Source organism: Mus caroli, unplaced genomic scaffold, assembly GCF_978045245.1.
Source record: "Mus caroli unplaced genomic scaffold, Mus_caroli_1 scaffold_6, whole genome shotgun sequence".
In the NCBI taxonomy this organism is placed as follows: Eukaryota; Metazoa; Chordata; class Mammalia; order Rodentia; family Muridae; genus Mus; species Mus caroli.
In genome coordinates this window covers 16410788-16437275 of record NW_028227261.1, presented here as the reverse complement: position 1 = coordinate 16437275, position 26488 = coordinate 16410788, and the positions used below count along the sequence as shown (strand labels likewise).

At 54.0% G+C, this 26488-nt stretch overlaps 1 protein-coding gene across 2 annotated transcripts in view; it reads left to right on the top strand.

Annotated features, from left to right (window-relative positions):
* Positions 1 to 11927: 11927 nt before the first annotated feature.
* Positions 11928 to 26488, top strand: part of Epha2 (EPH receptor A2) — a 28116-nt gene continuing 13555 nt past the window's right edge. Inside the window, exons 1-3 of one of the 2 annotated variants that reach the window (XM_021159206.2) lie at positions 11928 to 12108; positions 17396 to 17463; positions 19255 to 19930. In XM_021159206.2, the coding sequence (XP_021014865.1) occupies positions 12027 to 12108; positions 17396 to 17463; positions 19255 to 19930 (826 nt within the window). In that variant the 5' untranslated portion in view covers positions 11928 to 12026. Of the gene's footprint in view, positions 12109 to 13003; positions 13183 to 17395; positions 17464 to 19254; positions 19931 to 26488 lie in introns of those variants that run through there. The other variant, XM_029476247.2, reaches the window with a different exon arrangement.

The window sequence follows — 26488 nt, the reverse complement described above, 5'->3', positions numbered from 1 at the left end:
AGAACTGGGTCTTTCAGAGGACCCAGGTTCTGTTCCCAGCATCTATAACTCCAGTTCCAGAGGGATCCAAACCCCCTTTTTTTTTAGCCTGTGAGGGCACTGGGCACACACGTGATAAACATAAATACATTCAGGTTAAACACCCATGCACATATAAAATAAAACAAAAGAAAAGACAGGCTCTTAAGTAGCCAAGGATAGCTTCCAGCTCCCAGTCCTTCTTTAGCTACCTCCCAAGCAAGCAGGGTTAAGAGAGTGTGTCTGCCCCATCGGGCTTTCTTTCTTTTGGTTTATCAAAATAGGGTCTCACTCTAGCCTAGGCTGGCCTGGAACTCACTATGTAGCTCAGGCTAACCTGAAACTCACAGCAATCCTTTTGCCCTCACCTTCTGAATGCTGGGTTTACGGGCACACGTCACTACGCATGCCCAGTTTGGGTGGAGTGAACCCGAGGCTTTCTGCAAGCACCCGATGGCCCACCCTAGCTATGTCCCCAGCCTTAGTTGCCTGGCTGAGTAAACCTTTCACCTCTCAGCGCCTGTTCGTCTGTGGAGGCTTCTGACAGCTGCCTGTCTGATGCAGGCTCTGTCGTGCTGCCTCAGACACTCAGAGGTAGATGCCCATGCTGGCCCCATACTTTCACCTGGCCCAACCCTGCCCTCAGGGCACCTGAGTCATGTGCCTCCCCACAGGGCCCACTCAAGTGTCTCTAACTCTGGAAGAACTGTGACCTGCTCTCCGAGGGAGCCTTTGCCCCTCTGCCGGCAGCATGCTATCTCTGGGGCAGACCCCAGGTCAGCCGGACCCCATAGGGTTTAAAGGTCTTTTGTGAGCTCAAGAGCTGGCTTCAAATCCGGACTGTCCCCTGCGTTCAATCTCTGCCCCCTGTACAACCGGAGGTTAACAGTCATCGGGATGAACCCTGAGAGAGGATCCATCCAGATTCATTGTTCTGGGGTCACCGCCACGTGCTCAACCAGAAGTGTGGCCGCCGGAAGACAGAGTCTCCGTGTGGTTGCAAGAAGACAGAGTCGCCAGGTGACCTCAACAAATCTGTTATGTTCTAGGCCCTGAGTTGGGCATTGGAGCCTCAGACTGACAGCAAAGTAAAACCAGTCTTAACTCCTGAAGGCGCTTGTCCTGCACCAGGAATGCGTCCATAGCCAGATGTGAGCCAGTGCAAGGTACACTGGGAAATGCTGCTACATGCCGGGGGGGGGGGGGGGACGTTCGTCAAGTGATTTTTCCCCCTCCTTGACTCAACTTTTCCATCCATAAAATGGGCATGAAATGACCACCTGGCTGGCTTGCTGTCCATATATATTCAAGAGGTATGGGCACCTAGCTCAGCTCATCAGCAGGAGGGACAATGGCTATGGGTGGTTGCTATCCTGGAGGGGTGTCATCTCTTATCCCTTTCTTTTCTTCTAAGCCTGTGTTGGGAAGGGTCTTCCAGTATAGCCAAGGCTATCTGTTCCCATGGCCTATATCCATGGCCTATGTACAGCCCTGGGTTCAATCACTAGGTCTTAAGGCCAGGGAGGCCATTGAGGCTTCTCGAATGTGCCTGTCTGTGCAAGACAAGGCGACCCTCATCAGCCTGGCTTTGAACATGTCTGGCGACCATAGACCAGAGCAAAAGGCAGGGATGTATAGCTCTGAGTCTGCAGAAGAGAAGACCGGGGATGTGTGTGTGTGTGTGTGTGTGTGTGTGTGTGTGTGTGTGTGTGTGTGGTGGTGGTGGTGGTGGTGGTGGTGGTGGTGGTGGTGGTGGTGGGTGTCACAAGCCATGCCTGGTGACCTAAGACTCTCCAGGATGTGGGAGCTGGAGGTCCCTCAGAGATGTCTAAACTCTCCACCAGTGTGGAGAGCCCCACTCAGGGCCTGAAGGGTGGGGCTCACTATGTGCAGCAAGCACCAGGGCCAGATCTGTCTGGAGCCTGCCTACCCTAGCTGAGGCTCTTCAGAGCCAGAGCTGGCTGTGGGGTGTATGTAGCTCAGTGGAAGGATGCTGTGCAGCCTGTCAGCCTCAGCCTTCCTGGGGACTCCTTTCCCACTTTGGGTGTTAAGCTGCAAGAGTCTGGTACTGATATCTTCCCTTTAATATGTATATATTATATATTATGTATTATGTATTATATATTATATATAAAAATACAAATATAAAATATATAAAATACAAGTATATATATATATACATATATATACATATATATATATGTATATATATATATATATATATATATATATATATATATATACTTGTATTTTATTTTGAAGACAGTCTCATGCTGTAGCCTTGACTGGAATTCACTACGTAGACCAGGCTAGACACAAACTCACAGAAATCCTCTTTGTTGCTGCCTCCCTAGCTCTGGGGTTAAAGGCAGATGCCTAGCCCTTATTTGTTTTGTGTCCACAGCCAGCCCGCAGCTCGAGCCGTGGAGGCAGGCATGTGGGTCAGAGGATAATTAGTGGGAATCAGTCCTCTACTTTCGGCCTGTGGGCTCCAGGCATCGAATTTAGGAAAGCCGGCAAGTCAGCTAGCATCCCTTAGAGGACCCATCTCATCGACCCCTCCTTACAGATGGGGAAGCAGACGGTGTTGTTGTTGTTGTTTCTTGCTGGTCCTTGGCTCATTCTAGGAGTGGGTATGAAGACAAAAGACATTCTTGGTGCTTGGCTTGAGGTCAAGGTTCACAGTGGGACTACGATCATTGGTGGGCATTTCTAGAAAACGCCAGTCCCCGACCCCGGCCCCCTACAGGTGGCAGTGGCTGAAGGCTTCCGGGTGGAGGTGACTCTCAAAGGCTCTTGGGGCAAGGGGCGGAGAGGGGCGGCAGGGGAGCGGGGACCACCCGGGGGGAGCTGGCGGAGATATGCAGAGCGCGCTGCGGGAGCGTCCGGTGACCCCAGGTGGGTCCCACTCGCCTGGCCCTCCGCGGGGATGCGCCCTGTTTCCAAGGCGACGGGGGCAGCGGCTCTGCTGGCGCGACCCCTTTTACGAGGCGCAGACGCGACCGCGCCATAAACCTCACGTGGCGACCCTCAAAGGCGACACCTGCGGGGTCGGAAGAGGGGCGGTGGGAGCGAGACGGGGCGGGGCGGCTACTAAAGACCTGTGACATCCCCTCCCCCAGCGTTTGGGACTGATCGGGCTCTGCGCTCCACGTGGCTCTGCTACTGGGCTCCTAGCTGTTCCTCTGTCACCGCCGCCACCCACCTACCTCCACCCCACCCACCAACCCCCACCCCAGGCTTTGTAGTCTGGCTCAACTCACAGTAGCAAAGAGGACTGAGGAGCCGAGGGTGGCAGTGAGTGTCCTGGGGGCTGAGAGGCTTGGTCTTCCAGGGCAGGGTTGCCTGAATCCCGCTAAACATCTCCAGTTACCGTTGTGGTTTGTTTTACTTTGGTTAGACAGATCCTCATGTAGCCCAGGCTGGCAGCCAACTCTTCTAAGTAGCCAAGGCTGGCCTTGAAATTCCTCATCCTTTTGCCCCCACCTCTCCAGCGCTGGGATTATAGTCCTAAATCATCACCCCAAAGTGGCCTCAAACTCACAGCAATCCTCCTGTTTCAACATCTGGGGTTCCAGGTGCGAGTCTCCACACTCCGTTCCTGTGTTATTTTGAAGAGGCCTTTGATGGGTCTGGTGAGAAACCCAAAGAGCACACAGGAAGTGGACACACACACACACTGTAAACTAGCCACTCACACCCACCCCAGGAGGTTCCGAGCTCCCAAACACTTACACCTGGTCTTCAAGGCAATCCAGGTTCCCACCCTTTTGGCTCACAATTTTCAAACTTATCACCAGGTTTGCACCCTCACAGGTTCACACACAGACTGAGAAATGCCCAGTATCCAGCCAGAGCAGAGCCCCTTCATCTGGACACATACATGTCCACGAACTCACTTGTGTGTGCCCAAGAGAAATTTCCCTGATATACTTTCCTACAGACTAAGGCTCTACAGTTTCCTATGAACCAATTTGGGTCAGGGTCCCGGACTCTTCTCCTGTCCCTGTTCCCCATTTCTGTCCCATTTCCGTCCATCTGTCTGTCTCTTTCCATTAGCCAGTCTCAGGGGGACCCAGCTTACTCCTGCCCAGCCCCCCTGAGCCGTCCATTCGTCTGTCTGCAACTACCCTGGCAGGGAATCATTCAACCCTCACTGGGTCCTGTCCTTCATCTCAGCCACACCCACTACAGAGGACCCCTCTCCCTTCCTCAGCAGGGCCTCTCATCACTCACCCGGACTCCCACTCAACCCTCCCTCCTCCTCCTATCTGTTTCCCTAATCTGTCAGTCAGTCTGTCTGTACACCCATCCATCCACCCTTCCTTCCTTCCTTCCCCGCTGGGCCCCATCTCTTTCAACAATCCCTGTGTCCCATCCATCAACCTACAGACAGCCCTGTGCTGCTAGGTAGTCTCCTGGCTGCTCATCTGTTTGTCTGTCTACCTGCCCATCCATCCATCTGTCTCCAAGTCCATCCATCCATCTATCCACCAGCCCATCCATCATGCAAGCCACTTGCGAGTTCTGGTGTAGGCTTCCTCAGCAAGCCCGGGGTAGGAGCATGTGCCCCCTTAGGTACTTTTGTGACCCCTGCCCTACTACCCGCTGTGCTGAGTCCGCTCACTGTACTGAGGCTGGAGCTGGAGCGGTACCAGGGTGGTGAGGGGTTATGGGGCAGGTTTGGGTGAATTCTCAGAGACTTCTCAGTGGCTTCCCTACCCTTCCATTCTTCCTGCCTCTAGGCTTCTACCCTGGCCATTGGCCTAGCTGCCAGGATTCAGGAAGCAGGTGACACCAGTCAGGTCCCATGCCAGCCCGGGGCCCCCAAGTAGGGTGTTAGTGATAAAAATAAGCCGAGTTGATTTTCTTCAGACCTGCCACAGTCCTGGCATCTGCCCAGTTTTCACACTTCCACACCTGCCCCCACAAGGTGGATAGGGCATTATTTTTGTCTCCACTTGACATGGGAGAAAGCAAGGCTGGAGTTTACTGCTTCTACCTCTTTACAGTGAATGAGGGCCAGCCATGGCTCCATCTTCCAGCCTGCCCAGGGGACGCTGGGTTTTGGGGGGTGGAGAAACCAGAGTAGAGAGAGGACATGGGAGACCCCTGTGAAGTTGAACCAAGACCATAGTGTCAGAGGGACTTGATCTCTGCCCCAGAGGTGTGGTGCAGCTCTGAGCAGGTTCCTTCATTGGTGTGCACCTCAGTTTTCCCTGCCTGTAAAATGGAGCTACAACAAATGATGCAATAATACAATTTGGGAAAGCACCTAGACTGGAAGGCCCCAGGGTCAGAGAAGAGGACTCTGGGACTCAGGCGGGGCATTTCCTGGAGACCCCTTTGCTCCCCTTCTGTAGCTCTGGGAATCCCCCACTCTCTGAAGCCTCAATCTCTGGGCTAGATGCCAGGCTTTGTACTAGGCATACCTGGGCCAAACTCACACATCTCTTAGTGGGTGAGCTACTGTTAGCCTTGCCGGTGCCCATGGGTAAAGTGTGGAGAAAAAACAAGGGGGGAGGGGCTGTGCAAGGATGTTAGGTGAGGGTGTCACAGGTGAGCTGAACCAGACAGCAGCCTTGAAAATGGAGGAGGGGAAAGTGATCCATGCAAAGAGGACAGGATGTGTCCCAGAGCCAGGAAGAAGCAGGGTCCCCTGATTTCTGCCTGTATTACAAACGGTTTGTGGTGAGCCTTTTCCCTGGAACTGACAGCCTTCAGGGGAGACCTGACAAGATGAGAGACAGCACAGGTTAGAAGTCTGGCCAGACTTGGAAGCCCCACCTCCTCTGTGGATCTGAAGGCTCCTCTGTAGAAAAGACAGGACCTGGGGCTGGAGAGGCGAGGCCGCTCAACAACAGAACAGGTAAAGGCAGTTGCTTCCAAGCCTGCTGACCTGAGTTCCGTCCCTAAGACCCACATGGTGGAAGGAGAACCACCTTCCACAAGAGGTCCTCTGACCACCACATGGGCTGATGGTAGACAGGCGCCACAAAATAAATATATATCGAAAATGAATATGACTTGGGAGGCAGAGGCAGGCAGATTTCTGAGTTCGAGGCCAGCCTGGTCTACAAAGCGAGTTCCAGGACAGCCAGGGCTATACAGAGAAACCCTGTCTCAAAAAGACAAAAAAACAAAACAAAACAACAACAACAACAAAAAAAACAGAATACGAGAAGCAGGTTATGGTGGGTGGTGGCCCATGCTTTTAATCTTAGCACTCAGAGGACAGCAGGCAGATCTGTAAGAGTTTGAGGCCAGCCTGGTCTACATAGCCAAGTTCTAGGCAGCAAAAGCAACATAGTGAGACCTGTCTCCAAAAAGAAAGGAAGGAAGGAAGGGAGGGAGGGAGGGAGGGAGGGAGGGAGGGAGGGAGGAGGGAGGGAGGGAGGGAGGGAGGGAGGGAGGGAAGGAGGGAGGGAGGGAGGGAGGGAGGGAGGGAGGGAGGGAGGGAAGGAAGGAAGGAAGGAAGGAAGGAAGGAAGGAAGGAAGGAAGGAAGGAAGGAAAGAAGGAAGGAAGGAAGGGAGGGAGGGCAGTTATGACCAGTTATTTCTTCACTGCCAGTGAAATGACATTTTGGTCCCTCCCTCCCTCCTTCCCTCTTCTTCCTCTTCCTCCTCCTCCTCTTCTCTCCCCCTGCAAGTGCCCCAGTGCCCCCTTTTCTCTCCCTCCCTGACCCCTTCCTTTTCCCATGGTGATTTTCCTGGCTTTGGTTCTCTCCACCAGAGAGCAGCTTCCCAATAAACCTGCCTTCACTATAATCTAATCTGGTTTAAATTGGCTCATTTCACCCCGAGGGGAGAGATACCCAATCAAGCTCGATGTTGATTTCCTTATATTCCATACAGGTGGAGTGGGGTGGGGTGGGCTTGGGGTGGAAAGCCGGTTTTAGGGTGGGACTCATGTTTTCATGTGTAAAATGGTTTTGGATGATGCAGGGTGGCACAAGGCTTTCCTGGCACACAGCCGAGTCATAATCTCACATGAGCTCCTCTTTTGCTTTGACATCTCATGACGAAGCTGAGTCTGGCCTCGAACTTGCAGCCCTGAGCAACCATGCCTGGCTTTGGCTTTACTGTTAAAAATACTTCGCTGTAGGCCCGACACGCTGAGCCTTGAGCAAGGCCTGGGGTGGACAGGAAAGTAAGGGATCTGTGATCCAAGCCCAGCTGGAGGGCCGGGAGGATGTGAACAGATGGGGGTGGGAAGGCCCAGCAGAATAAGGGGCTGGGGCTGGGGGAGGGGGCTGAGAAACCCGACTGGAGGTGGGCGGAAGGCACCCCGGTGACCCCGGGGAACTGAGGGGAGGCCCCGCCCCTCCGGGAGGCCCCGCCCCGGGCCCCGCGGGCAGGATTTGCCAAGAACCCACTTCAAAGGGTCCCAGGAAGCGCTTGCAAGCCCCAGAGGAAGCGGTGCAGCCTCTAATCCAGCTCCGGGGGTGGGGGGGCTGGGGTGGGGGGTGTAGGGGAAGCCCCGCAATTACACAAGGGTTTCGCCTTGTGCAACCCCTTAAAATCTGGGAGCCCACACGTGAGTCTCCGACCCTCACCTCAAACAGCCTTGTGCGGGGCTGTGTGTGTGTGTGTGTGTGTGTGTGTGTGTGTGTGTTGAGGGGAGGCGGGAAGCAGGCGCTCAGCAAAGCTATTCCGTAGATCAGCCCAAAGCCTCACCCGAAAAGCTGATCAACCAATTTCATTTCCCCCCTGGGCTTGGAACGTGAGATCTTTTGAAAAGGAGGCTCTAGTCAAAGCCTGCGAGCGGTCCACAAATATTGGCTGAACACCTACTGTATGCCATGGGCACCACTGGGGCCAGACAGAGGGAGTGAATTAGGCCCCTGCCCCTCAAGGATCTTCCAGCCTAAGGGAGAGAGAGTGCTATCGTATACCTGGCCTTGGATTTGTCCTCCATGGACAGTTAGTTGGCCAGTCAGTCTTCAAAAGAGGCCTGATCGTAGAGGGAGGAACAGCTGAGATTTAAGGCACTTTGATCATAGACCCGTTCGAGCTGCCCTGGAGGGTACTGAACCTTTATTTTTCCTATTTTACAAACCACACAGCTAAGTCATTTATATCCTACGCAGCAGGAGGCAGATCTGCTGAACTACCTTCTCTCCATCTTAGCCTCCATTTATCCACCCATCCACCCCGTCCTGAATCCAACCATCCACTCATCTTACATCCGTTCCTCCCTTTTTATCCATCTGTCCATTCAACAAACTAAATCTGTCTTGGGTTCCCTCTGCACTTCAGGTCTCCATTCTCTAGTGTTTCATTAAGTTAGGTCTTTCTTGCCAAATGGGTAGGACCTGTCCAAGTAGAAAGGGCACAGCTACGTCAGTGTGCAGGCAGGAATGTCCTTGGGGTGTTGACTAACTCCTGTAGCCATCGCTAGAGAGACTGAAGCACAAAAGTCAAGGGCTAAAGACTTGCTTGGGGGACTTAGCGAGGCACTGTCTCAAAAATAAAAAGAAGCTGGGTAGCGGTGGGTGGCGTGCACGTCTTTAATTCCAGACTCAGAAGGCAGAAGCAGGCAGATCTCAAGAGTTGGAGGCCAGCCTGGTCTACAGAGAGAGTTCCAGGACATCCTGGGCTACACAGAGAAACCCTGTCTTAAAATCAAACCACGAGTGTTTGTGAAATGACTCCCCACAGTACGCAGCCACTTTTCTCTTGGATTCATGGATGCAGATGCATCATATTTAACTCCTGCCTCAGGAGACTGTTAGAGGTTCAGGAATCTGAGAAAGAGTTCCTTTGGCCCAGTTGAAGATCTTCATTGTTTCAGGAGGACTCAGAGGCTTAGGAAAGGACCTGTCCCCCGGAAGGCACCGAGGGACAGTCATTACAGCGACCTGGGAAGTTCTGGTTGCAGAGAGCAGATCCGTCATTCCAGGTGGAGGGGCTGTAGGATTCAGAGGCAGGAGAAGGGTATCTGCTGGGTTCGAGCTGGCTGAGATCCAGTCTCCCACCTCCCTGAGCTCACTTCTTCCCCATGCACTCATAAGGTGGATGTCAGAATGACAAAATCTTAGCACTGAGCCTGGCCCATAGTAGTAAGCCCTTCGGTCCCAGATAGCTCCAATCGTCATCCTATTTGATTACATCTGGCTCTTGACCAAAGGCAGATGCAGATCAAAGCTGGGTAGAGAAACGGAGGCGTCAACATTCTTGTGGGTGGTCCGCCTGTGCCCAGCCTGAAGCAGAGCCTAGCCAAGGTGGGCACCTGAGCCAGCAGGTGAGCTGGCAGGCTCTCTCTCTGGTTCCACCTGCCCATCCTGGAAGGCTGGCCCGCTGTAGTAGCAACTTAGGCCCCCAGGGCTCCTTGGGGCCTTTACTGGGTAATTCCATCTGCATTACAACCGATTACGCTGCAATAAATACCACATTCCAGGGCCAATTTATGAGACTCACTAGGGACCTTTCCCCCTTAGCATCAGTCACCCAGAGCCAGTCAGGAGAGGGGAAGGGTGTGCCAGCGAGTGAGTGGGTGACTAAAGCGACCGCCTCCCGGCACTGCATAAACCTCTTCCTCACCCCAGCCTCTGGTCATGGTGCCTGCTGTAGAGGGGCGGGCTACAACAACCTGTTGCTCGGCCCAGACCCCAGCACACATCTCGGCATATGGCCCTAACATGGAGGCCTGACAGCATCCTGGCATCCAGGGAGGGTGGAGTCTTTGGGCTATGCATAAAGTCCATACATAGCACAAAGAGAAACCTCCAACGCTACACAGAAACTAGTATTGGGAGAACTGGCCAACACCCCAATCACTAACACCTTCATTCATTCAAGTTTTCTGATGGAGGCTGGAGAGATGGCTCAGTGGCTAAGAGTGTTTCCTGTTCTTTGGTGAACTTGAGTTCAGTTTCACGTACATACATCCGGTGGCTCATTACTGTCTGCCTGTAACTCCAACTCCAGGGGATCCCATGCAGTCTTCTGGCCTCCTAGGCACCCAACAAACACACACACACACATACCAAGAAAAAAAAAATCAAAACAAAACAAAAGGAACTGACAGGAAATCTTAACACAAACCACAAGGTCCCCAGCCTAGCGTATCCAACAGAACACTTACCCATACCATGTGTACACTGCACACATGTTCCACTCATCTTGATACACGTGCACGTGCCTGTCCACAGGACCTTGCTTGGCACACCACAGTCCCTGCCTCCCCAGATGGGATTTCCTCTTGTTGAACCGCGTGTAACCGTAATAACAGCTGAGATTTGACTCGAGGGTCTGAGTCCCAGTCTGTGCGGTTTCCATGCACGACCTTATTTGATCTTCACAGCGGGCTTTTTCCAAGTAGGTCCCTAGTGTCCTCAGGGAGCACGGGGAGGCTCAGAGGAGCAGACTGATTTGTCCAGACTTTGACTACTGCCCCCCTCCTCTGTGCTCCCCGCTGCTGAGAGGCCTGTGGCACACTCAGGTACACACAGGTCCTCTCACACTGGAGCACACACTTACATACACATCAACACATCCAAGCTCGATATTACACACGAAGCGCTCACGGATTCCCATACACTAACCCTTATGACCCAGCTCAGATGCTCCGGTACTTCATCCAAACATGCTCACACATACATGTCCAGCCACTCTCCTTCTCAGAAGACATAGCCTTCTCTTCCATCATCCATCCCTGATCAAAGGCTTTAATTAACCCCAACGCCTGTAATTAACCCTTTCTCTCCCCCTCCAGGGGAAATGTCTGAACCCGTTTCTCAGAAACAGGCGCCAAGGCCAAGCTGGTGGGTAGGACCCCAGGAGGAGCTGGTACCAGAGTTGTATAATATGGACCAGGATGGCCAGGGACTGGGGAGTCACAGAGAGGAAGGCCAGGGACTAGGAGGTGGGCAGAAAGGTCCACGGAGAACCAAGCCTGCTACAGCTGTCCCCTTTCCATTGGCCAAATGGTAACAGAGCAACAGGCAGTTGTGGGTGACTGGACTGGCTGCCTGGTTCACTTCACATCCGTTTGTTTCACTGACTCGAGACGCCAAGAGAAGAGATGAACTCAGATTTGAGGAACCTTGGCAGAGGAAGGGTGGGTAGGAGGCAGACATCCCCAGGGTATCAAAACGTAATCTCATTCTGTCATCCAGGGATCAGGGGACAAGGGTGTTCTGTTGGAATTCAGAGGCAGAGGTCGAGTTACCCATGAGGGTGTGTGCTGGGTCCCCAAATGGAAGTGGTTAAAGCAGGTCAGGGCCCAGCTTCAAGTCCTGTGACTTGTCTGTGACTGTTGAGTTGTGCAGCTTTTGGTTATCCTAGGGTACCTTGGAACCTTATCTTAAGCCCTCCACTCTAAAGAGAAGACACCTGCATGTCTGACATGTTCCCAGAGGCACTACTCTTGGTACACAGCTTACAGGATCTTTCTGGGTGTGGCATATCTTCTGGAGGTCTCAGGAGCAAGTGTGTGTGTGTGTGTGTGTGTGTGTGCGTGTGTGTGTGTGTGTGTGTTATCAGGAGTTCTTGTTCTTTTTCTTTTTCTTTTCTTTTTTTTTTTTGTTTTTGTTTTTTGAGGCCCTCTGCTACTGGAAGCTTCTACTTCTCAGATTTACAATTCACATCTTGAAGCCCAAGGGCAAAAAGGGAGAATAGGCACAAATTCATTCCACATATTTGGACACTAACCCTGGTGGCGCTTTGAAATGAGCAAACTCCTCAAGGTTTGCACACGCAGGCCCACGCACAGGTCCCCTCAATCCTCCCCAAATTCCTGACCTCCCCCCACCCCAACTTCCCTCTGACTTCCCCGCCCTCTAGTCAGTCAGGGTGTCAGTCCGGCCCCTTTAAAGACATTCCTGAGGGCGTGGTTTCGGTGACGTCAGCGCAGGGCATGAATGAACAGGAGCGGGTTCTCACCCAACTTCCATTAAGGACTTGGAGCAGGAGGGTAGAAGTTGTCTGCGTCGGCGGGCGGGCAGGATTGGGGCACCGAGACCGGCGTGCGGACAGCAGGGATCGCGGGGAGCGAGGGGTGCGGCATGGAGCTCCGGGCAGTCGGTTTCTGCCTGGCGCTGCTGTGGGGTTGCGCGCTGGCGGCCGCGGCGGCACAGGGAAAAGAAGGTGAGTGTCTACGCGGTGGCCGCAGCTAAAAGGGACTCCGGGACATGGGACCCCGGGCGCCCCAGCCTCCTCTCAGGGACGCACCTTTGGAAACTGACTTATGGCTGCTGGGTCTCAGTGCGCAAGGTTAGGCAGAGCGCGCGGGCTGCGGTCCGGAACGATCTTGGGAATCCATTCCCTGAGATCCTAGGTTCTCTGGAACTAAGGGATCTCGGCTGGGGCGCGCAGGGCTCGGAGGCCGCGGGAAGGGGGTCGCGGCGCCCGCCACGCGGTTTCAGCCCTGTGGCGGCTTCTGGAGCGGGACCCCCGCAGGGCGCGCGCGGTCCCTCAGAGGAAAGGACTCTCAGTAGGGTTTCCCGGGCGATCAGCCTCTTAGTAACCCGAGTTCACTTAACTCATCATCTGCCCCGATTTCTCGAGGAAGGCATTTGGATGCAGGCCCTGCTTTTTGGGAGGGGTCTTCTCGGTGCCCTGCACCAAGCAAAAGGGTCTCTCTACGCCCCATCCGATTTTTCACTGGGGTCCTTTGGGCCAGCATTGGGAGCGCCTGGGGTCAGCCCCGGCCACTCACACCTTCCCTCCTTCCCAAGCTGCCCTCCCAGGTTCGGGAGACAGGTTAAGGGCTGGGAGCGAGTACAGGAAGTCCCAAAGTCAAGTGTTCTGAGCAAGGGGTGACTCAGAAGGAGGAAATGCGGCAGGTGGGGTTGCGGCTTCCCGCGGTGTGGAGCCGTCATCTCGGGGCCACGGGGAGCCCAGGCACCTGGAGGTGGGGGAGTGAATCACCTGCCCCCGCCCCAGCGTCTTGGAGCCACGCAAGGTGAGGGGGCCCGCACAGGTTGCCTTTGCCCAAGGCCGCAGCCGGGGGTGTGCTTGGGGGCGTTGTCCCTCAGCTAGGGTCTCCGAGAGGGTGGGAATTCCTGCCCTGCCCTTGGCCGAGGATCTTCCTGTCCACCCTGCCGGAGCTAGCTGGCTTCCGTTTCCCACAGCGAAAACTTTTCCCTGCTTTTGGGCATAGCAAGTCTTCTGCCGACTCCAGCTAGGGGTCGGGGGGAAGCGCGGAGGAACCCTTTGTGGGTGAGAAGTTTTCTTCTTCTTTTCGCCTTCCACGTTGGGAGGGTAAAAGGCCAGACCGGAGCTCTTGAAGGGTGGAGAGTTAGGGGTAAACGGGGGTGTTAGATCCTGGCCCTGTCTCGAGGAAGGGCCAAAGTTGCTTTTGCCAAGGTGTGAACAGGGCAGGGATTCTGAGACCCTCACTCCCCTCTCCCTGATCCAGCTTGTGGCTCCCTCTTCCTGGGTACTGTGGTTGGGGAGAAAGGAAAGACAGCTGGGACTGCTAGAGGCCTTCCTGGGCTGCCACGGAGTTGAGGATTAGACGTCTGCTTGCTTTGCTGTGCGGGCTCCTGACCCCCGCCCCGAGCCCCCAGCAGGGAAGCCTCAAACAATCTTGTACTTGTGCCTCTGGGTGCATCTGTCTTCCTCGCCCCAGCCTTTGCGATTAATCCCGTTTTGCATGGGATCGAGGAGAAAAAGGGGTGCATATTGCTCGTGGTTGTGGAAAATTCTTGTCTAAGCTCCGCACTCCCCAGGAACACTGTGTCTGTGTGAGGGGTTTTGGGGGGGGGGTGTTGGGAGTGGGGTCGTGACCTAGCTGGTTGCACTTCCCTGAAGGGAGTTGAGGGCAGGTATGAGCCGTCTCCTCTCCAGCCTTGTCACAGCTGTGCAGCCTCCTCTTCTGTTTTCTGCTGGGTTCGGAAAACCAGGGGAATCGGTTAGGTCCTCGACAGCTGCTGAACCTACCTCCTGCAGTGCCCTTGACTTTTTTCTTACACGTCTGTGTGTGTGTGTGTGTGTGTGTGTGTGTGTGTGTGTGTGTGTGTGTGTGTGTGTGTGTGTGTGTGTGAAAGCCAATGCACAAGTGTGGAGCTCAAACTTGCAAGGGGGCTTGGTTCTCTCTCCTTCCACCATGTGAGTTCTGGGATGGGACTCACAAGTGACAGTAGACAAAGCGCCTTTACCTGCTGGCCCACCTCACTGCCCTGTCCTTCCTTACAGAGAGAGTGAGAGAGGCCCAATATTGGCCAGCCTGGGCCCTCTGCACAGAGGGTCTGCCCACACATCTAGCTGTTTCATCTAGCCAGAACTGCTTGTCACTGACTCTAGAGTCACTGGGATGGGTGGGAGTTAGAGCCGCAGGAGAAGGCTGGGTTTCTCAGTTCAGCAGGGGCTTTGCCCTCCTCCCTGTCCCTTGCTCCTTTGTATCCAGAGTCTCCGGTCTTCCCCCTTTTTTAGGTGTAAGCTGATCTAGGCTAAAGAGGGATGAGGTTAGCAGGGAGGTGGCAAGGGGGGTATTGCATTATGGGAAAGCTTTAAAGTAATACAGCCCCCAAGGGTGACATTATGGTGGCAGATTCCCTGCCCCCAGGGTCGCTTAGAGGACAGAGAACTTATGGGGTACCCCCATCTAAGTCAGCCTTATGGTGAATCCCTGGGAGGGTCATGAAGGGGGCCTCTCAAGCTCCTTGTTTCCAGCAAACCAGAACCTTTGAATACCCAGGGCCTCTGTCATAGCAGAGGGATGGCTGGGCTCTCCCCGTTCCTGATGGTTGGTTCTAGGGAATTTCCATGGGAGGGGGCTGTGACTGGTAACCCTTAGGGGTGTAGGAAGCCTTCTTTTCTTCTCAGATAGTTCTAGATCCAGGATTGGGCAGGTCCTCCTGTCAGGTTAACCCTTCAAAGCCCTTTCCCCAAGGGACTTAGCTTGAACTTTGCATACTACTTGTGTATATGGTGTGTGAATATGTGTGTGTACTATGAGTTAGATTTACTAAACAGTGCCCTCCCCCCACCCTCCCACCCAGCTAGAGTCAGGAACCCCCAGTACCATTCCTGCCAGCTTAGGCCCTCTCTGGGCATGTCTGAACAAATCCCAGCCGTTACCCACTGCACCTTCCACTTCCTAACTACAGCCTGCCTCACTGGCTGTGGTACAGTGTCTGAGCCACTTCAGAGTTCCTCTTCCTTGTCTGGGCTGCCAGACGCTTGCTAGAGATGTGACAGAGGTCAGGACCAGAGTGGCAGTGCTTCTCACCAGGCTTCAGGACTTCTTAGGACAGAGACAGTCTAACTTCAGAAAGGGTTTTCTTTATGTAGCCCAGGTTGGCCTAAACTCAGAAATCCTCTTGGCTCTATATGCAGTTGTTCTTTTTAGTTTTATTTTAAGATATTTATTTATTTTATCTTTATTTTTTTTAAAGATTTTTTTTTTTCCGAGACAGGGTTTCTCTGTGTAGCCCTGGTTGTCCTGGAACTCACTTTGTAGACCAGGCTGGCCTCGAACTCAGAAATCCGCCTGCCTCTGCCTCCTGAGTGCTGGGATTAAAGGTCTGCACCACCACCGCTTGGTTTAAAGATTTATTTTATGTATATGAGTACACTGTAGCTGTACAGATGGTTTTGAGCCACCATGTGGTTGCTGGGATTCGAACTCATGACCTCTAGAAGAGCAGTCAGTGCTCTTAACCACTGAGCCATCTCACCAGCCCCCTTAAGATACTTATTGTCTGTTTGAGACAGAGTCTCACTATATAGTCTCACTCGCTTGGAACTTGCTTTGTAGAACAGGTTGTCCTCAAACTCGTAGAGATCTGCCTGCCTCTACCTTTGGAGGGCTGGGATCAGAGGCGCGTGTCACCACATCTGGTTTATGTGTCACCACATCTGGTGCTGGAGGTCAAACTAGAGCTCCACTGTTGTCCACGTTGGCTAGCACTCGGTTAACTGTTTATTTTTTGTGTTGGTGGTGGTGGTGGTCCAGGGAGTTACTTCCTAAGCGTGGACTCCTTGACTGAGCCACACTGTCCATGACCCCTCCATGGAGTCTCCTCTTACATCTGGAACCCTAGCCTGCCTCAGTTTCCCACAGAGAGCTGTTGGTTTGGAGGAGAGTTGCTTCTGGGGTCAGATCTTCAACCTGCTTTGCCCATGAAAGTAGCTACATTTCAGTTTCTTCTTCTTCTTCTTCTTTGACCATTGGCCTTGGCTTCTGAGTCTGGGGATCTCATGCGGGTCCAAAGCCTCAGGTTCCCCAATGCCTTGCTCTCTGAGCAGGGTGATAGGGCTTAGCATTTACTTGGAAATAGAAGAGAAACAGAATCTTGGGTCTTGGCTGCTGCACATGCCGGAGAAGTAGGAGTGGCTGGTGGAAGGAGCCCGAGGGCCAGGCCAGGCCCTGGCAGCTCCAGACTGATTGATTGATTGGTTGATTTCTATTCATATGCATTGGTGTTTTGACTGCATTGTCTGTCTTTGTGAGGGCGTCAGATCCCCTGGGACTGGAGTTACAGGGAGTTATGAGCTACCGTGTGGATGCTGGGAATCGAATCCTGGTCCTCTGGAAGAACAGCCAGGGCTCTTAACTGCTGAGCCATCTCTGTAGCCCCCTCCTGATGCCTCTTGAGATGTGGTCCTGGCACCTGATCCCTCTGGGCCAGGGAGAGCCCCCTGTGAAGGTTTCCTTCCATTCTTTCCCATAGGCACTTCTCCCAGGGTTAAGATGATTTTCCCAGTGTGGCTTTGGGCCCCTCCTAGACACCTCCATGCCTTCAAAGCTTTAGTTCTTCTAATCAGTGACTTTGTGGTGGGAAGATCCCCCAGATCTGTCCCCTCTTGTCAACAGCCTTTTCTTTATTTTTTTTGGGGGGGGTGGAATGGGGTACAGAGTCTGATCATGTAGCCTTGCTGGCCTGGAATTGACTGTATAGACCACGGTGGGCTTGAACTCCTAGAGATCCACTTGCCTCTGCTTCTGTAGTGTGTGCTGCCGCCAGGCCAGGCCAACAACCCATTCTTATGGAGCATGTAAATGCCTATGTACCCTGGGTGGCCCGGTTTGGGTCAGGGTGTTCTATGCCAGGGGGATGTGGCAGAAGCAGACAGTCCTGTCCTCTGTGACCTGCATGAAGTGTTTGTTCCCTTGTTCGAGGAAGCAGATGGGGCAGTGGGCTATCATTTTTTCCCATTCACCCCACACACTACCCAGCTGCCGGTCTCCCGCTGTGCCCTGACCCAGCTGGGGGCTGAGGGAGCACCAGAGCTGAAAGCCTGGTGACAGGCAGCTGTGTGACAAACTAAGCCCGCCTGCTTCTTCTCTGGTCAGGCCGTGTGTTGATCCTGGGGCTGGGGTTGGCGGGGTGTGGAGCACACACATCACCGCACGCTGGTTCTGCTGTGTGCATAGAGCCCCTGGGAAAGCCCTGGCTCACTGGTTCTTCCCCCATCTTTCCCACAGTTGTTTTGTTGGACTTCGCAGCAATGAAGGGAGAGCTCGGCTGGCTCACGCACCCCTATGGCAAAGGGGTGAGTAAAACTTCAGGGCTGAGGGAGGGTGGGAAGGAGGGCTGCATATCCCAGGAGAGATGGAGGATGGGAGCCTGGAGCAGACTCTGCTGGTCAACCAAGCTTCAAACATGACCCAGGCCGAGGCAGACTGCAGCTGGGCAGGAGGAAGGGACTGTTTGTAGGTGGCCTAGCTGGGGAGACAGCTGAGAACCCCAGCAGAGTGGGATGCTCCAGTGGTCCTGCCTGCCTCTTGCGGTTGCGGGGGAAGGGGTAAAGGCTGCTCGGGGTGAAGAGCAAGAGATACAGGACAGTGACTTCCTGCCTGGGGACCCTTCCCTCCTACTCTGCCTTACCCCCCTTCCTGCTATGCTTTCAGGTGGTCCTTCCCTGACCTCAGATTCCTGGTCCGAGGGGAAGACACTACTTAGTGTGCTATGGGCCTCAATTTCCGTTGGGTACAATGCACCCATGATAAGTCCTAGGACTCTGAGACAGGGAGAGGGGTGTGTCCCTAGGGAGCTCTTGGGACAGAGCGTACAGCTGGCCAGGTCTGAGTGACTTGCATCTATCCTGAGTCATGGCCTGAAGTATAGTTTTGAAAAGACGATCCCGGAATGTCCAGCTGGAGGCTGGAGGTAGATAGCCTTATCCAACCCAGTCATTATATACAGTGGGAAACTGAGCCCCGGGCGGGCACGTGGGTCTTGGCCAGTGTCACATAGGATGACAGGTCAGGCCTCCATCTTTATTTATTTACTTATTGATTTTTTTAAAAAATATATTTATTTTATTTATGTGAGTGCACTGTCACTCTCTTCAGACACACCAGAAGAGGGCATCGGATCCCATTACAGATGGTTGTGAGCCACCATGTGGTTGCTGGAGATTGAACTCAGGACCTCTGGAAGAGCAGTCAGTGGCTCTTAACCACTGAGCCATCTCTCCAGCCCCTACTTGTTTTTTTTTTTTCTTTCCTTTATTCACACATTTGTTCCTCTGAGACCACCCTAAGCGCATACTCTTTGCCAGAAAGGCCCTGGGGATTCAGAGCTGAGTCAGTTGCTGTTCCCATGCTGAAGAGTTCAGAATACAGCCCTGGGAGCCAGGCTTCTGTTACCATATGCCAAGTTCTCCAATGATCTAGGGGGCGTGGAGCTCATAGGGGCACACAGCCCCACCCAGGCAGTTTGGAGGAGCCTCCAGGGGCGGGAGGACCATCCATTGTCTTCACTTACTGTATCTGTCAACACCCATGGCACACAGCGATGACCCTACACGGTGACACGATGCTAGCTGTTGCGTATGGTTGTGGCGCTCCCTGAGCGCCACGTTCTGGGATCAGTGTTTTGTCATGTATGCTCACAGCAGTTGTGGAGATGGGACACTGGGATTAGAGAGCAGAAATGATGCAGGTGCCCCAGACTCTAGCCCAGGCCCACTGATGGGGAGACTCAGTACCCAGACATTAGGGCCAGAAAGACCCACAGCCGTGTCTTGGCCCAGCTGTTTTTGGGTCTCCTTCCTCTAGGTCCTAGTTTTCTTCCCTGTAGAATGAAGGCACCGAGAACCCAGAGTCAGGTGTGGTGGTACATACTTGTCACTTATACACTTCAGAAGTAGAGGCTAGAGGATTAGATATTCACTGAGTCATCCCTCAGGACACAGTGAGTTTGAGGCCAGCTTGGACTACATGAGACACTGTCTCAATAGAACAACAGCAATACAGGAGAGGGGGAAAACTGAAGCTGTGTCCTGTGGGACTCAGTCCCTGCCCTCCCCGACTAACAGTCACCTGTCACATACACACAGTGGGACCTGATGCAGAACATCATGGACGACATGCCTATCTACATGTACTCGGTGTGCAACGTGGTGTCCGGCGACCAGGACAACTGGCTCCGCACCAACTGGGTGTACCGGGAGGAGGCCGAGCGCATCTTTATTGAGCTCAAGTTCACCGTGCGAGACTGTAACAGCTTCCCGGGCGGCGCCAGCTCCTGCAAAGAGACCTTCAACCTCTACTATGCAGAGTCAGATGTGGACTATGGCACCAACTTCCAGAAGCGCCAGTTCACCAAGATTGACACCATCGCCCCTGACGAGATCACGGGCAGCAGTGACTTCGAGGCTCGCAACGTCAAGCTGAACGTAGAGGAGCGCATGGTGGGGCCCCTTACCCGGAAGGGCTTCTACCTGGCCTTCCAGGACATCGGTGCCTGTGTGGCGCTGCTCTCCGTTCGCGTCTACTACAAGAAGTGTCCCGAGATGCTGCAGAGCTTGGCTCGATTCCCCGAGACCATTGCTGTCGCTGTCTCCGATACACAACCCCTGGCCACGGTGGCCGGTACCTGCGTGGACCATGCCGTGGTGCCTTATGGGGGCGAGGGGCCTCTCATGCACTGCACGGTGGATGGTGAGTGGCTGGTGCCCATCGGGCAGTGCCTGTGCCAGGAAGGCTACGAGAAGGTCGAGGATGCCTGCCAAGGTGAGAGGGGGTTCCTGGGGTGTCAGGGAAGCCCGACTGGGGTGGGGGGCCACGGGCACGTGATTGGAACACCTTAGTACATTGGGGGATGTGGTTGCTCCGTGGATGCCTCTGATCTCGGGTGGTGGTCCCGTGACCGGAAGCTTCCTGGGAACAGGACGGTGTAGGGACTATGAGCCAGGGTTACGGTTCTAGGACGACCAAGCTTGGCTTTCAGTTCCCAGCGCTTCTAGTTTCGCCAAATCCTTCACTCCCCAGCCGGAGTTTCATCATCTGTAAAGTGGAGAGAGAGGGTCATAGTATCTGTCTTGGGGGGTAGTTGTGATAATCACATGACCTCATGCTCGTAAAGTGCTTACGTCAGCCCCTGACACTTAAATACCGGTGAGCTTGGCTGTTATTTTTTGATTCATCCCATGAATAGTTGCTGCCCTGGCTGGGGCTCGGAAGTCTATTCCCAGGAGCTGTTTCTGATTCTCTTGCTGTGTGGCCTCAAACAAATTGCTCAACTTCTCTGGGCTTCAGCTCATCATTTAATGCAGTTTATTTGCGTGCTGATTCAGACCCAGGGTATGCTCGAATCACCTGGAATGGAATGGAGGAGCTGTGAAGTGGGGCACAGTTAGCTCTCAGTAGAGCCGCAGACCCAGACAGAGATCCTCTGTTGGGGTTTATTGATGACATAGGGAGACTGCAGAGCCCCCTCCAGCCCAGCGCCCACCCCCACCCCGCCATTTGGGTGACTCTCTGGGAACAGGTCTGGGCATTGGGCATTAGCGAGCTCACACATGGGAAGCTGCGGGGACAGCCAAGGCCTGGGACAGCGGAAATGTACAATGGGTTTGTAGTGGATGACTCTGGAAGCGACTGGGACAGAGCGCGTGAGGAATGCCGCCGCTGACCTTTGAAAGGCACTGGGAGCTGCTTTTGCAGCAGATAAGCTGGGTATTGAGAAATTGGGGGCCAGGGCCTTCCATGCCTAGCCGGCTGGATGACCCTAGGCTGAGGAGTCCCCTCCTCATCTCTGGCTTCAGCTTTCCTTTGAGCAAAATGGGATTAAAAAAAAACTCTCCTCCACCTGCAGATCTGGTTTTCCATGAAGGAGGCTGGAAGACCCTGAAGCCTTTCTAATGGGTGGCCTGTGTGCTTCCCAAGGCCGTTTTTCTTAGAACCTTGCTTAACACGGAACTTAAGCCCCCTGGATGAGGGGTTTCCTCCAAGCTTTTCTGGCCATGTGACTTCCCATCATCCCACTTCTCCCAGCGGCCTTCTGCCGAGTGAGCCCCCTTCCCTAGGTGGCCCCCTGCTTAGGTGACCTCAGTTGCACACTCTCAGCTTCAGACAATGACCATGGAAAGGGGGGTGTGGGGGGGACAGGACAACGAGTGGGCCTAGGAGCTCCTCCCCCATGACATCCTAACACAAGAATGCAGGGGTGGAGGAGGGGCGGTTGAAAACTTTCCACCCCGGTGATTCAGACCCAGCAGAGATAAGTGGGGGCTAAAGGGGGGCTCTTCATGCAGCAGGGCCAGCTCCCTTTTCTTGTGGGGATTCAGGGTTCTTGGCAAGCTTTGTTTATAAAGAGCTTATAAAAAGCCAGCCCCCCCACCCCCCTTGGGAGGAATCAGCCCCAGCTCAACCTGGGGACTAATCACCAGGAGGGACATTCAACTTAGCTGGCACCACTCTCTTGAGTACTAGCCACCTACCACCCTGGCTCTGTCTCCCGGTCCTCCTCCCAGCAGGTAAAGGGTCTTGCTGTGCAAGACTGGCAACCTTGCAAACTAAGGCGAGTTCAGTTCTCAGAGTACAGAACAGGTAGACAGCGAGAAACAGCAGCTTTACCGCATTGACTTGCACATGGCGCATGGCATGCAGGGATGTGTGAGTACCGAGAGAGTGCCTGGGCCCGCAGTCATCGTGATAAATAGAGTTAATTTCAAAAATTCTTGTTTCTATGCCTGGGACAGTGTGGTACTGGGGTGGGGGGTGGTTAGCAGTGGTGTATTCTGAAGCTTGTCTGGTCTTCTCGGTGAGTCTGGGACTCTTGGTAGACCCGTTGACAAGATGAAGAAACTGAGGCTCCGTTTGCCTGGAATCGCACAACTATATCAGGGTTTAACTCATGGTACACAGCAGTGCCCAGGCTGCCGTGGGTCAGGAAGTGGGACAGGAAATGACCAGATCCTGTGGAATCCCTGACTCAGCTTTTGGCACTGAGATGGGCTCTCTGGGCAGTTCTGGGATGGCAGGTCTTGGCATCGGAACTGGGGCTTCATCAGAGGGAGGGGTGAGGTGACTGGGGGGCCGTAGCCCAGTGGACAACTTGACTCTCTCTAGCCTGAGCCTCAGGTGCTTCTGTTACAGCTTTTACTGATGACAGGGGGCGTGGCACCCTGAGGTCAGCCTGTACCAAGTCAGGGTCATTTCCAGAGTCATCAGGTTGGGGGATCTGTTTTTCCTGGGGGTTCTCTTCCTAGGGAAGAAGGCTGGTCAGGAAATGGTTAAGTGGTCAGCGGAAAGGAGGTGCCTTCCAGGTGGACAGGTGGGTATGCTGCCCTGCCAAGCTACTCAGAGCGAGCTATGTCAGGAATGAGCCGGCCTCCCTCCAGCCCACCCCCAGCATCATCCAGGGAACTGTGGAGCCACTCAGGCTGGCTGCCCTCTCCCCAGGGGCTGCTTTGTCTCTGCTTCCTGCCTACCTTGGCTTCTGCAGGCCCCTCCACCCCTGACTGGCACCTCACCTCCGCCCAGGGAGATGGAGGCCAGGTGAGCAGGTGGCCGGCGGCCTAGGCCAGAGGCTCAGCCCAGCAGCTGGAAGGCCAGCCTCTGGAGGATGTCTATTCCCGGCTCTGGTTTCGTGACAGCCTTTCATATGCAGGGACACTTCATTCCAGGTACCAGAGCAAACACTTCACAGGCAAGATCTATAGTCTGCAAAGCACTCAGAGAGGGTGAGGACTCTCCCATTTTACAAATGAGAAGATCAAGGCCCAGAGAAGAGATGGCTGTAGACCATCTCCTCCTGTGTGGATCAGAGTAACTATGGTAACACCCCTCTGGGCTTTATCCTTACTGTGTGTGCATGGCTCTGAGGGACCTGGCCACCTAATGATCAGATCCAAAAAGCTGTCACTTTCTCGACCAGCTCAGTGTGAGCTTTTACATGTGGTTTACATGTGATCTACTACATGTGATTTACATTCAATGTTACATGTGATAGATGGTGAGAAGGGACTCCCTGCCCAGGGCCCACAGCAGTGATGTTGCTCTATGGTGGGACTGGGGGGCTCTACGTGCTGTTGATAGTGGCTCTCAGGGGTATGCCTCCCCCAGTATAGTCATACCGGATCGTATTTCTGTGGATTTCAAGGGTAAAGGTCATGGTGGCAATCCCCCAGCCTCACCCTTGTGCTCTGATCTCTGTGCCCTAATAGCCACGCCAAGCAGGCTCAGCCTCTCCCTAGTTACCGGAGGTAAGTGGTCCCCCAGGCGGAAGGAAGGAGGCCCGCAGAGAAAGCAAACAAGATAAAGAGTGGAGGTGGGAGAGTCGGGTGGGTGGAGGGGAGGGCTTAGCTTATCTGCTAGGTGGCGGATATGCGGATAGCGCCCGCCCGGGGCACATGGGAGAGGAGATGGGGCCTGAGAACCGGGAATGTGGCTCCCCTTTTCTGTAGGCACCACAGAGCCTGTTGGGGGCACCTTCTACGCCCTGGGTCAGTAATGCACAGTTGCTGTTCGCTGTCAGGATACAAAGTTCAGGCTCCACGTGCATGGCCAAGCTAGCGAGGTGGTGTTCTGGTTGCCAGCTGCTGCTGGCTTGGTTGGGGAGGCCCATTGCCTCCAGAACTGACCTATTGACCTCACAACCTTACCACCCAAAGCCTGGGAGGTGGCTGGGCCTGAGGAGGGGCTGGCTCCACAAGGAGCTGGATTAGCGCCACACAGAGGGCGTCTGTCCCTGAGTCACCCTGCACTGCCACCTGAGGGGCGGGCATCGGGAACTGGAAAAACCAGGGTACAGCCCTAGCTGCAGTGCCTGTGCCCCAGTTCTGCTTGGAGTGGCCCAGGCCTGCCAGGCAATTGGGGCCAGAAGATACACTCCACAGGTGCCCCAGGTGTGCCCGAGCCAGGCTCTCCTGCCAGCCAGGTGGGTGCCCAAGTGATGATGTGTCTGGGGAGGCCCTTCTGCAGCCCTTGGCATGCTTCATTGTGCACTGTGAGTTTGCCATTCACTCTCTCCTTCATCTCTTCATTCATGCACTCAACTCCTTCATCTCTTCATTCATTCATTCACTCCTTCATTTCTTCATTCACTCTCTCCTTCATCTCTTCATTCATTCATTCACTCCTTCATCTCTTCATTCACATTTCCATATTTATTCAAGACTGATGCGTTGAGACCTTCTTCACATCAGGTCCTGTGCTGAGCCACACATGGGGCCGATAAACCAGACTCCTCCTGCTCTCTCTAAGCTGCCAGTCTCAGAGAGGGAGGGAGGGAGGGAGAGGGGGAGCAGAGACGATCCTCGTATGTGCACAGATAATTTCAAATGAGGCATAAAAGCTAGGCTGTGAATTCCCCTGGAGCTGAAAAGATGCTAATCTCTCAGTCACACCACCACATCCCAGTTCTCAGCGCTGTGCCAGACACGTAGGTTGGGCTTGTTTCTGTTTGGTAAACTTGAACCTGAGTAATAGATGCCCCATTGGCTCACCAGGAGCCCTGCAACCGAGCAGTTGGTGAAGGTTATAGAGCAGTTTAGCAAGGTGGGCACTTGGTGTGGTGGGTATGTTGTATGAGACCACGGCTGCTTGCTTGCCCTAGATGCTGGGGAAATTTAAGAGACTCTTAGGGTCCTCGGTGGTCCTCCTGGCATGTTCTGGGACTTCTCAGACACTTGCAGACTCTGGCAGGCAGGGCCTGTGGGTGCTCCAGAGCTATGTGGTTGGAGGAGGAGGAGGGGGCAGCATGTTTTCAGCAGGCAAGAGCATGCCCTGTGGATGCCGCCTCCCCTGCATTATCTGGCATATCCGCAGCGGAAATCTCTCCAAATTCCCTTTTTCCTGCCGTCAGGCAGGCCACCCCCAGGCTCTGGGGCCAAAGAATAGAACCCATCTCTTCCCCCACTTCCTCTCCTGGCGTGAGATGGTGGGGAGCAGGGGAGGTTTGGCAGGTGGCTCGGGCCTTTGTGACCCCCATTCTGTACTCTGAGCACTGGGGCTCAGACGAAGTGCTTTCCCCTGACCTTGGTCCCCGGTGAACCAACACTTACTTCAAGTGCCACTGGATTTAGAGAGAGCACTAGGGGAAGGGGAAGCTGGGACCGCCAGGGCCTGGCATTCTAGCGTCTGAGTTTTGTGTGAAAGTTAGGCGAAGGAGAGAGCTATTTTCGTTTTGTAACAGCTCTGTAAACGGGAGTGAGGCCAGAGACACACAGCAAGGATGCTAGAAAGGCCCATGGAGCTGGGGGAGGTGTATGTAGCTAACTCCATAGCCCCCTGGGTGGGCCTGGTGACCTGGGAGCTCCTCTCCAGGCTGCTTTGGCTACAGTCTGGACTTCCTGGTTGGTGAGGTAGGTCTTGCAGGATTCATGTTGCACCAATATTGAACGCTGTTCCAAATTGAGGTGTTCCTGGGAACAGGAAGGGGAGTGGGTGACAGGAGAGATGCCTCAGGCATCCTCAGAGACCTTGAACAAATTGGCTTGTCCGAACCTCGGCCTTCTCACCTGCAGAGAATAGGGTTAATGCTACTAGCCACACCCACACGTGAAGGATTGCCTTGAGGACTAAATAGATGTGAAGTTCTGACCCTGCACACAGTAGGTGCTTCATGCTTAGGAATTCAACCTTGTGCAGGTTAACTGATTCTGGGTGGGGTGAGTAACTTTGTCTTGCTGTTTGCTTCTGAATAACCCCCCCCCTTCTCGAAATAGGTACCCAAGTTCACTCTGTGTGTGTCTGCTGGGCCAGCCTGGGCTAACTCAAGGGACCACAGTCAGGATTGTTGGCTGCCTGACTTCTAGCAAATGCAGGGCACAGGCTAGCCCGTGACAGAGCCCCGACTCATCCTCAACCCCATCTCCCTTTCACCTCTATTCTATTTCCCAAGGAGAGATGGGCTCTGCTCTCCAGCCTGGCTTGGTCAGAGGCTCAATGAGGGCAAGGGACTTGAAATTGGCTTCCCCGGGGGTGGGGGTGGGGTGTCCCTAGATTAGGGTCTGCCCCGTGTCTGGAAACTTTTGTCCAGGGCTTTTTCCTTACAGTGCCCGAGTGACTGTCATTTTCTGTATCAGACATGGAGAGGCACCTGTTGGGCACCCTGTGGCTCTCAGGATGGAATCCAGACTTTTTTGCTTGGTGTTCAAGGTCTCTCTCTGCTGCATTATTGCGACACTTCCTTCTATTTGTATCTAGAGGGCTGCTCATACCTTTTGTGTGACAGGCTCTTACCCTTAATTCCCTACTCTTAAAACCTTTGCCCTGTTGAATGTCTACACAGCCTTTAAACCCCAGCTGAAGTATCCTCTCTGGCTCCTCAGAGGCCTGGCCACC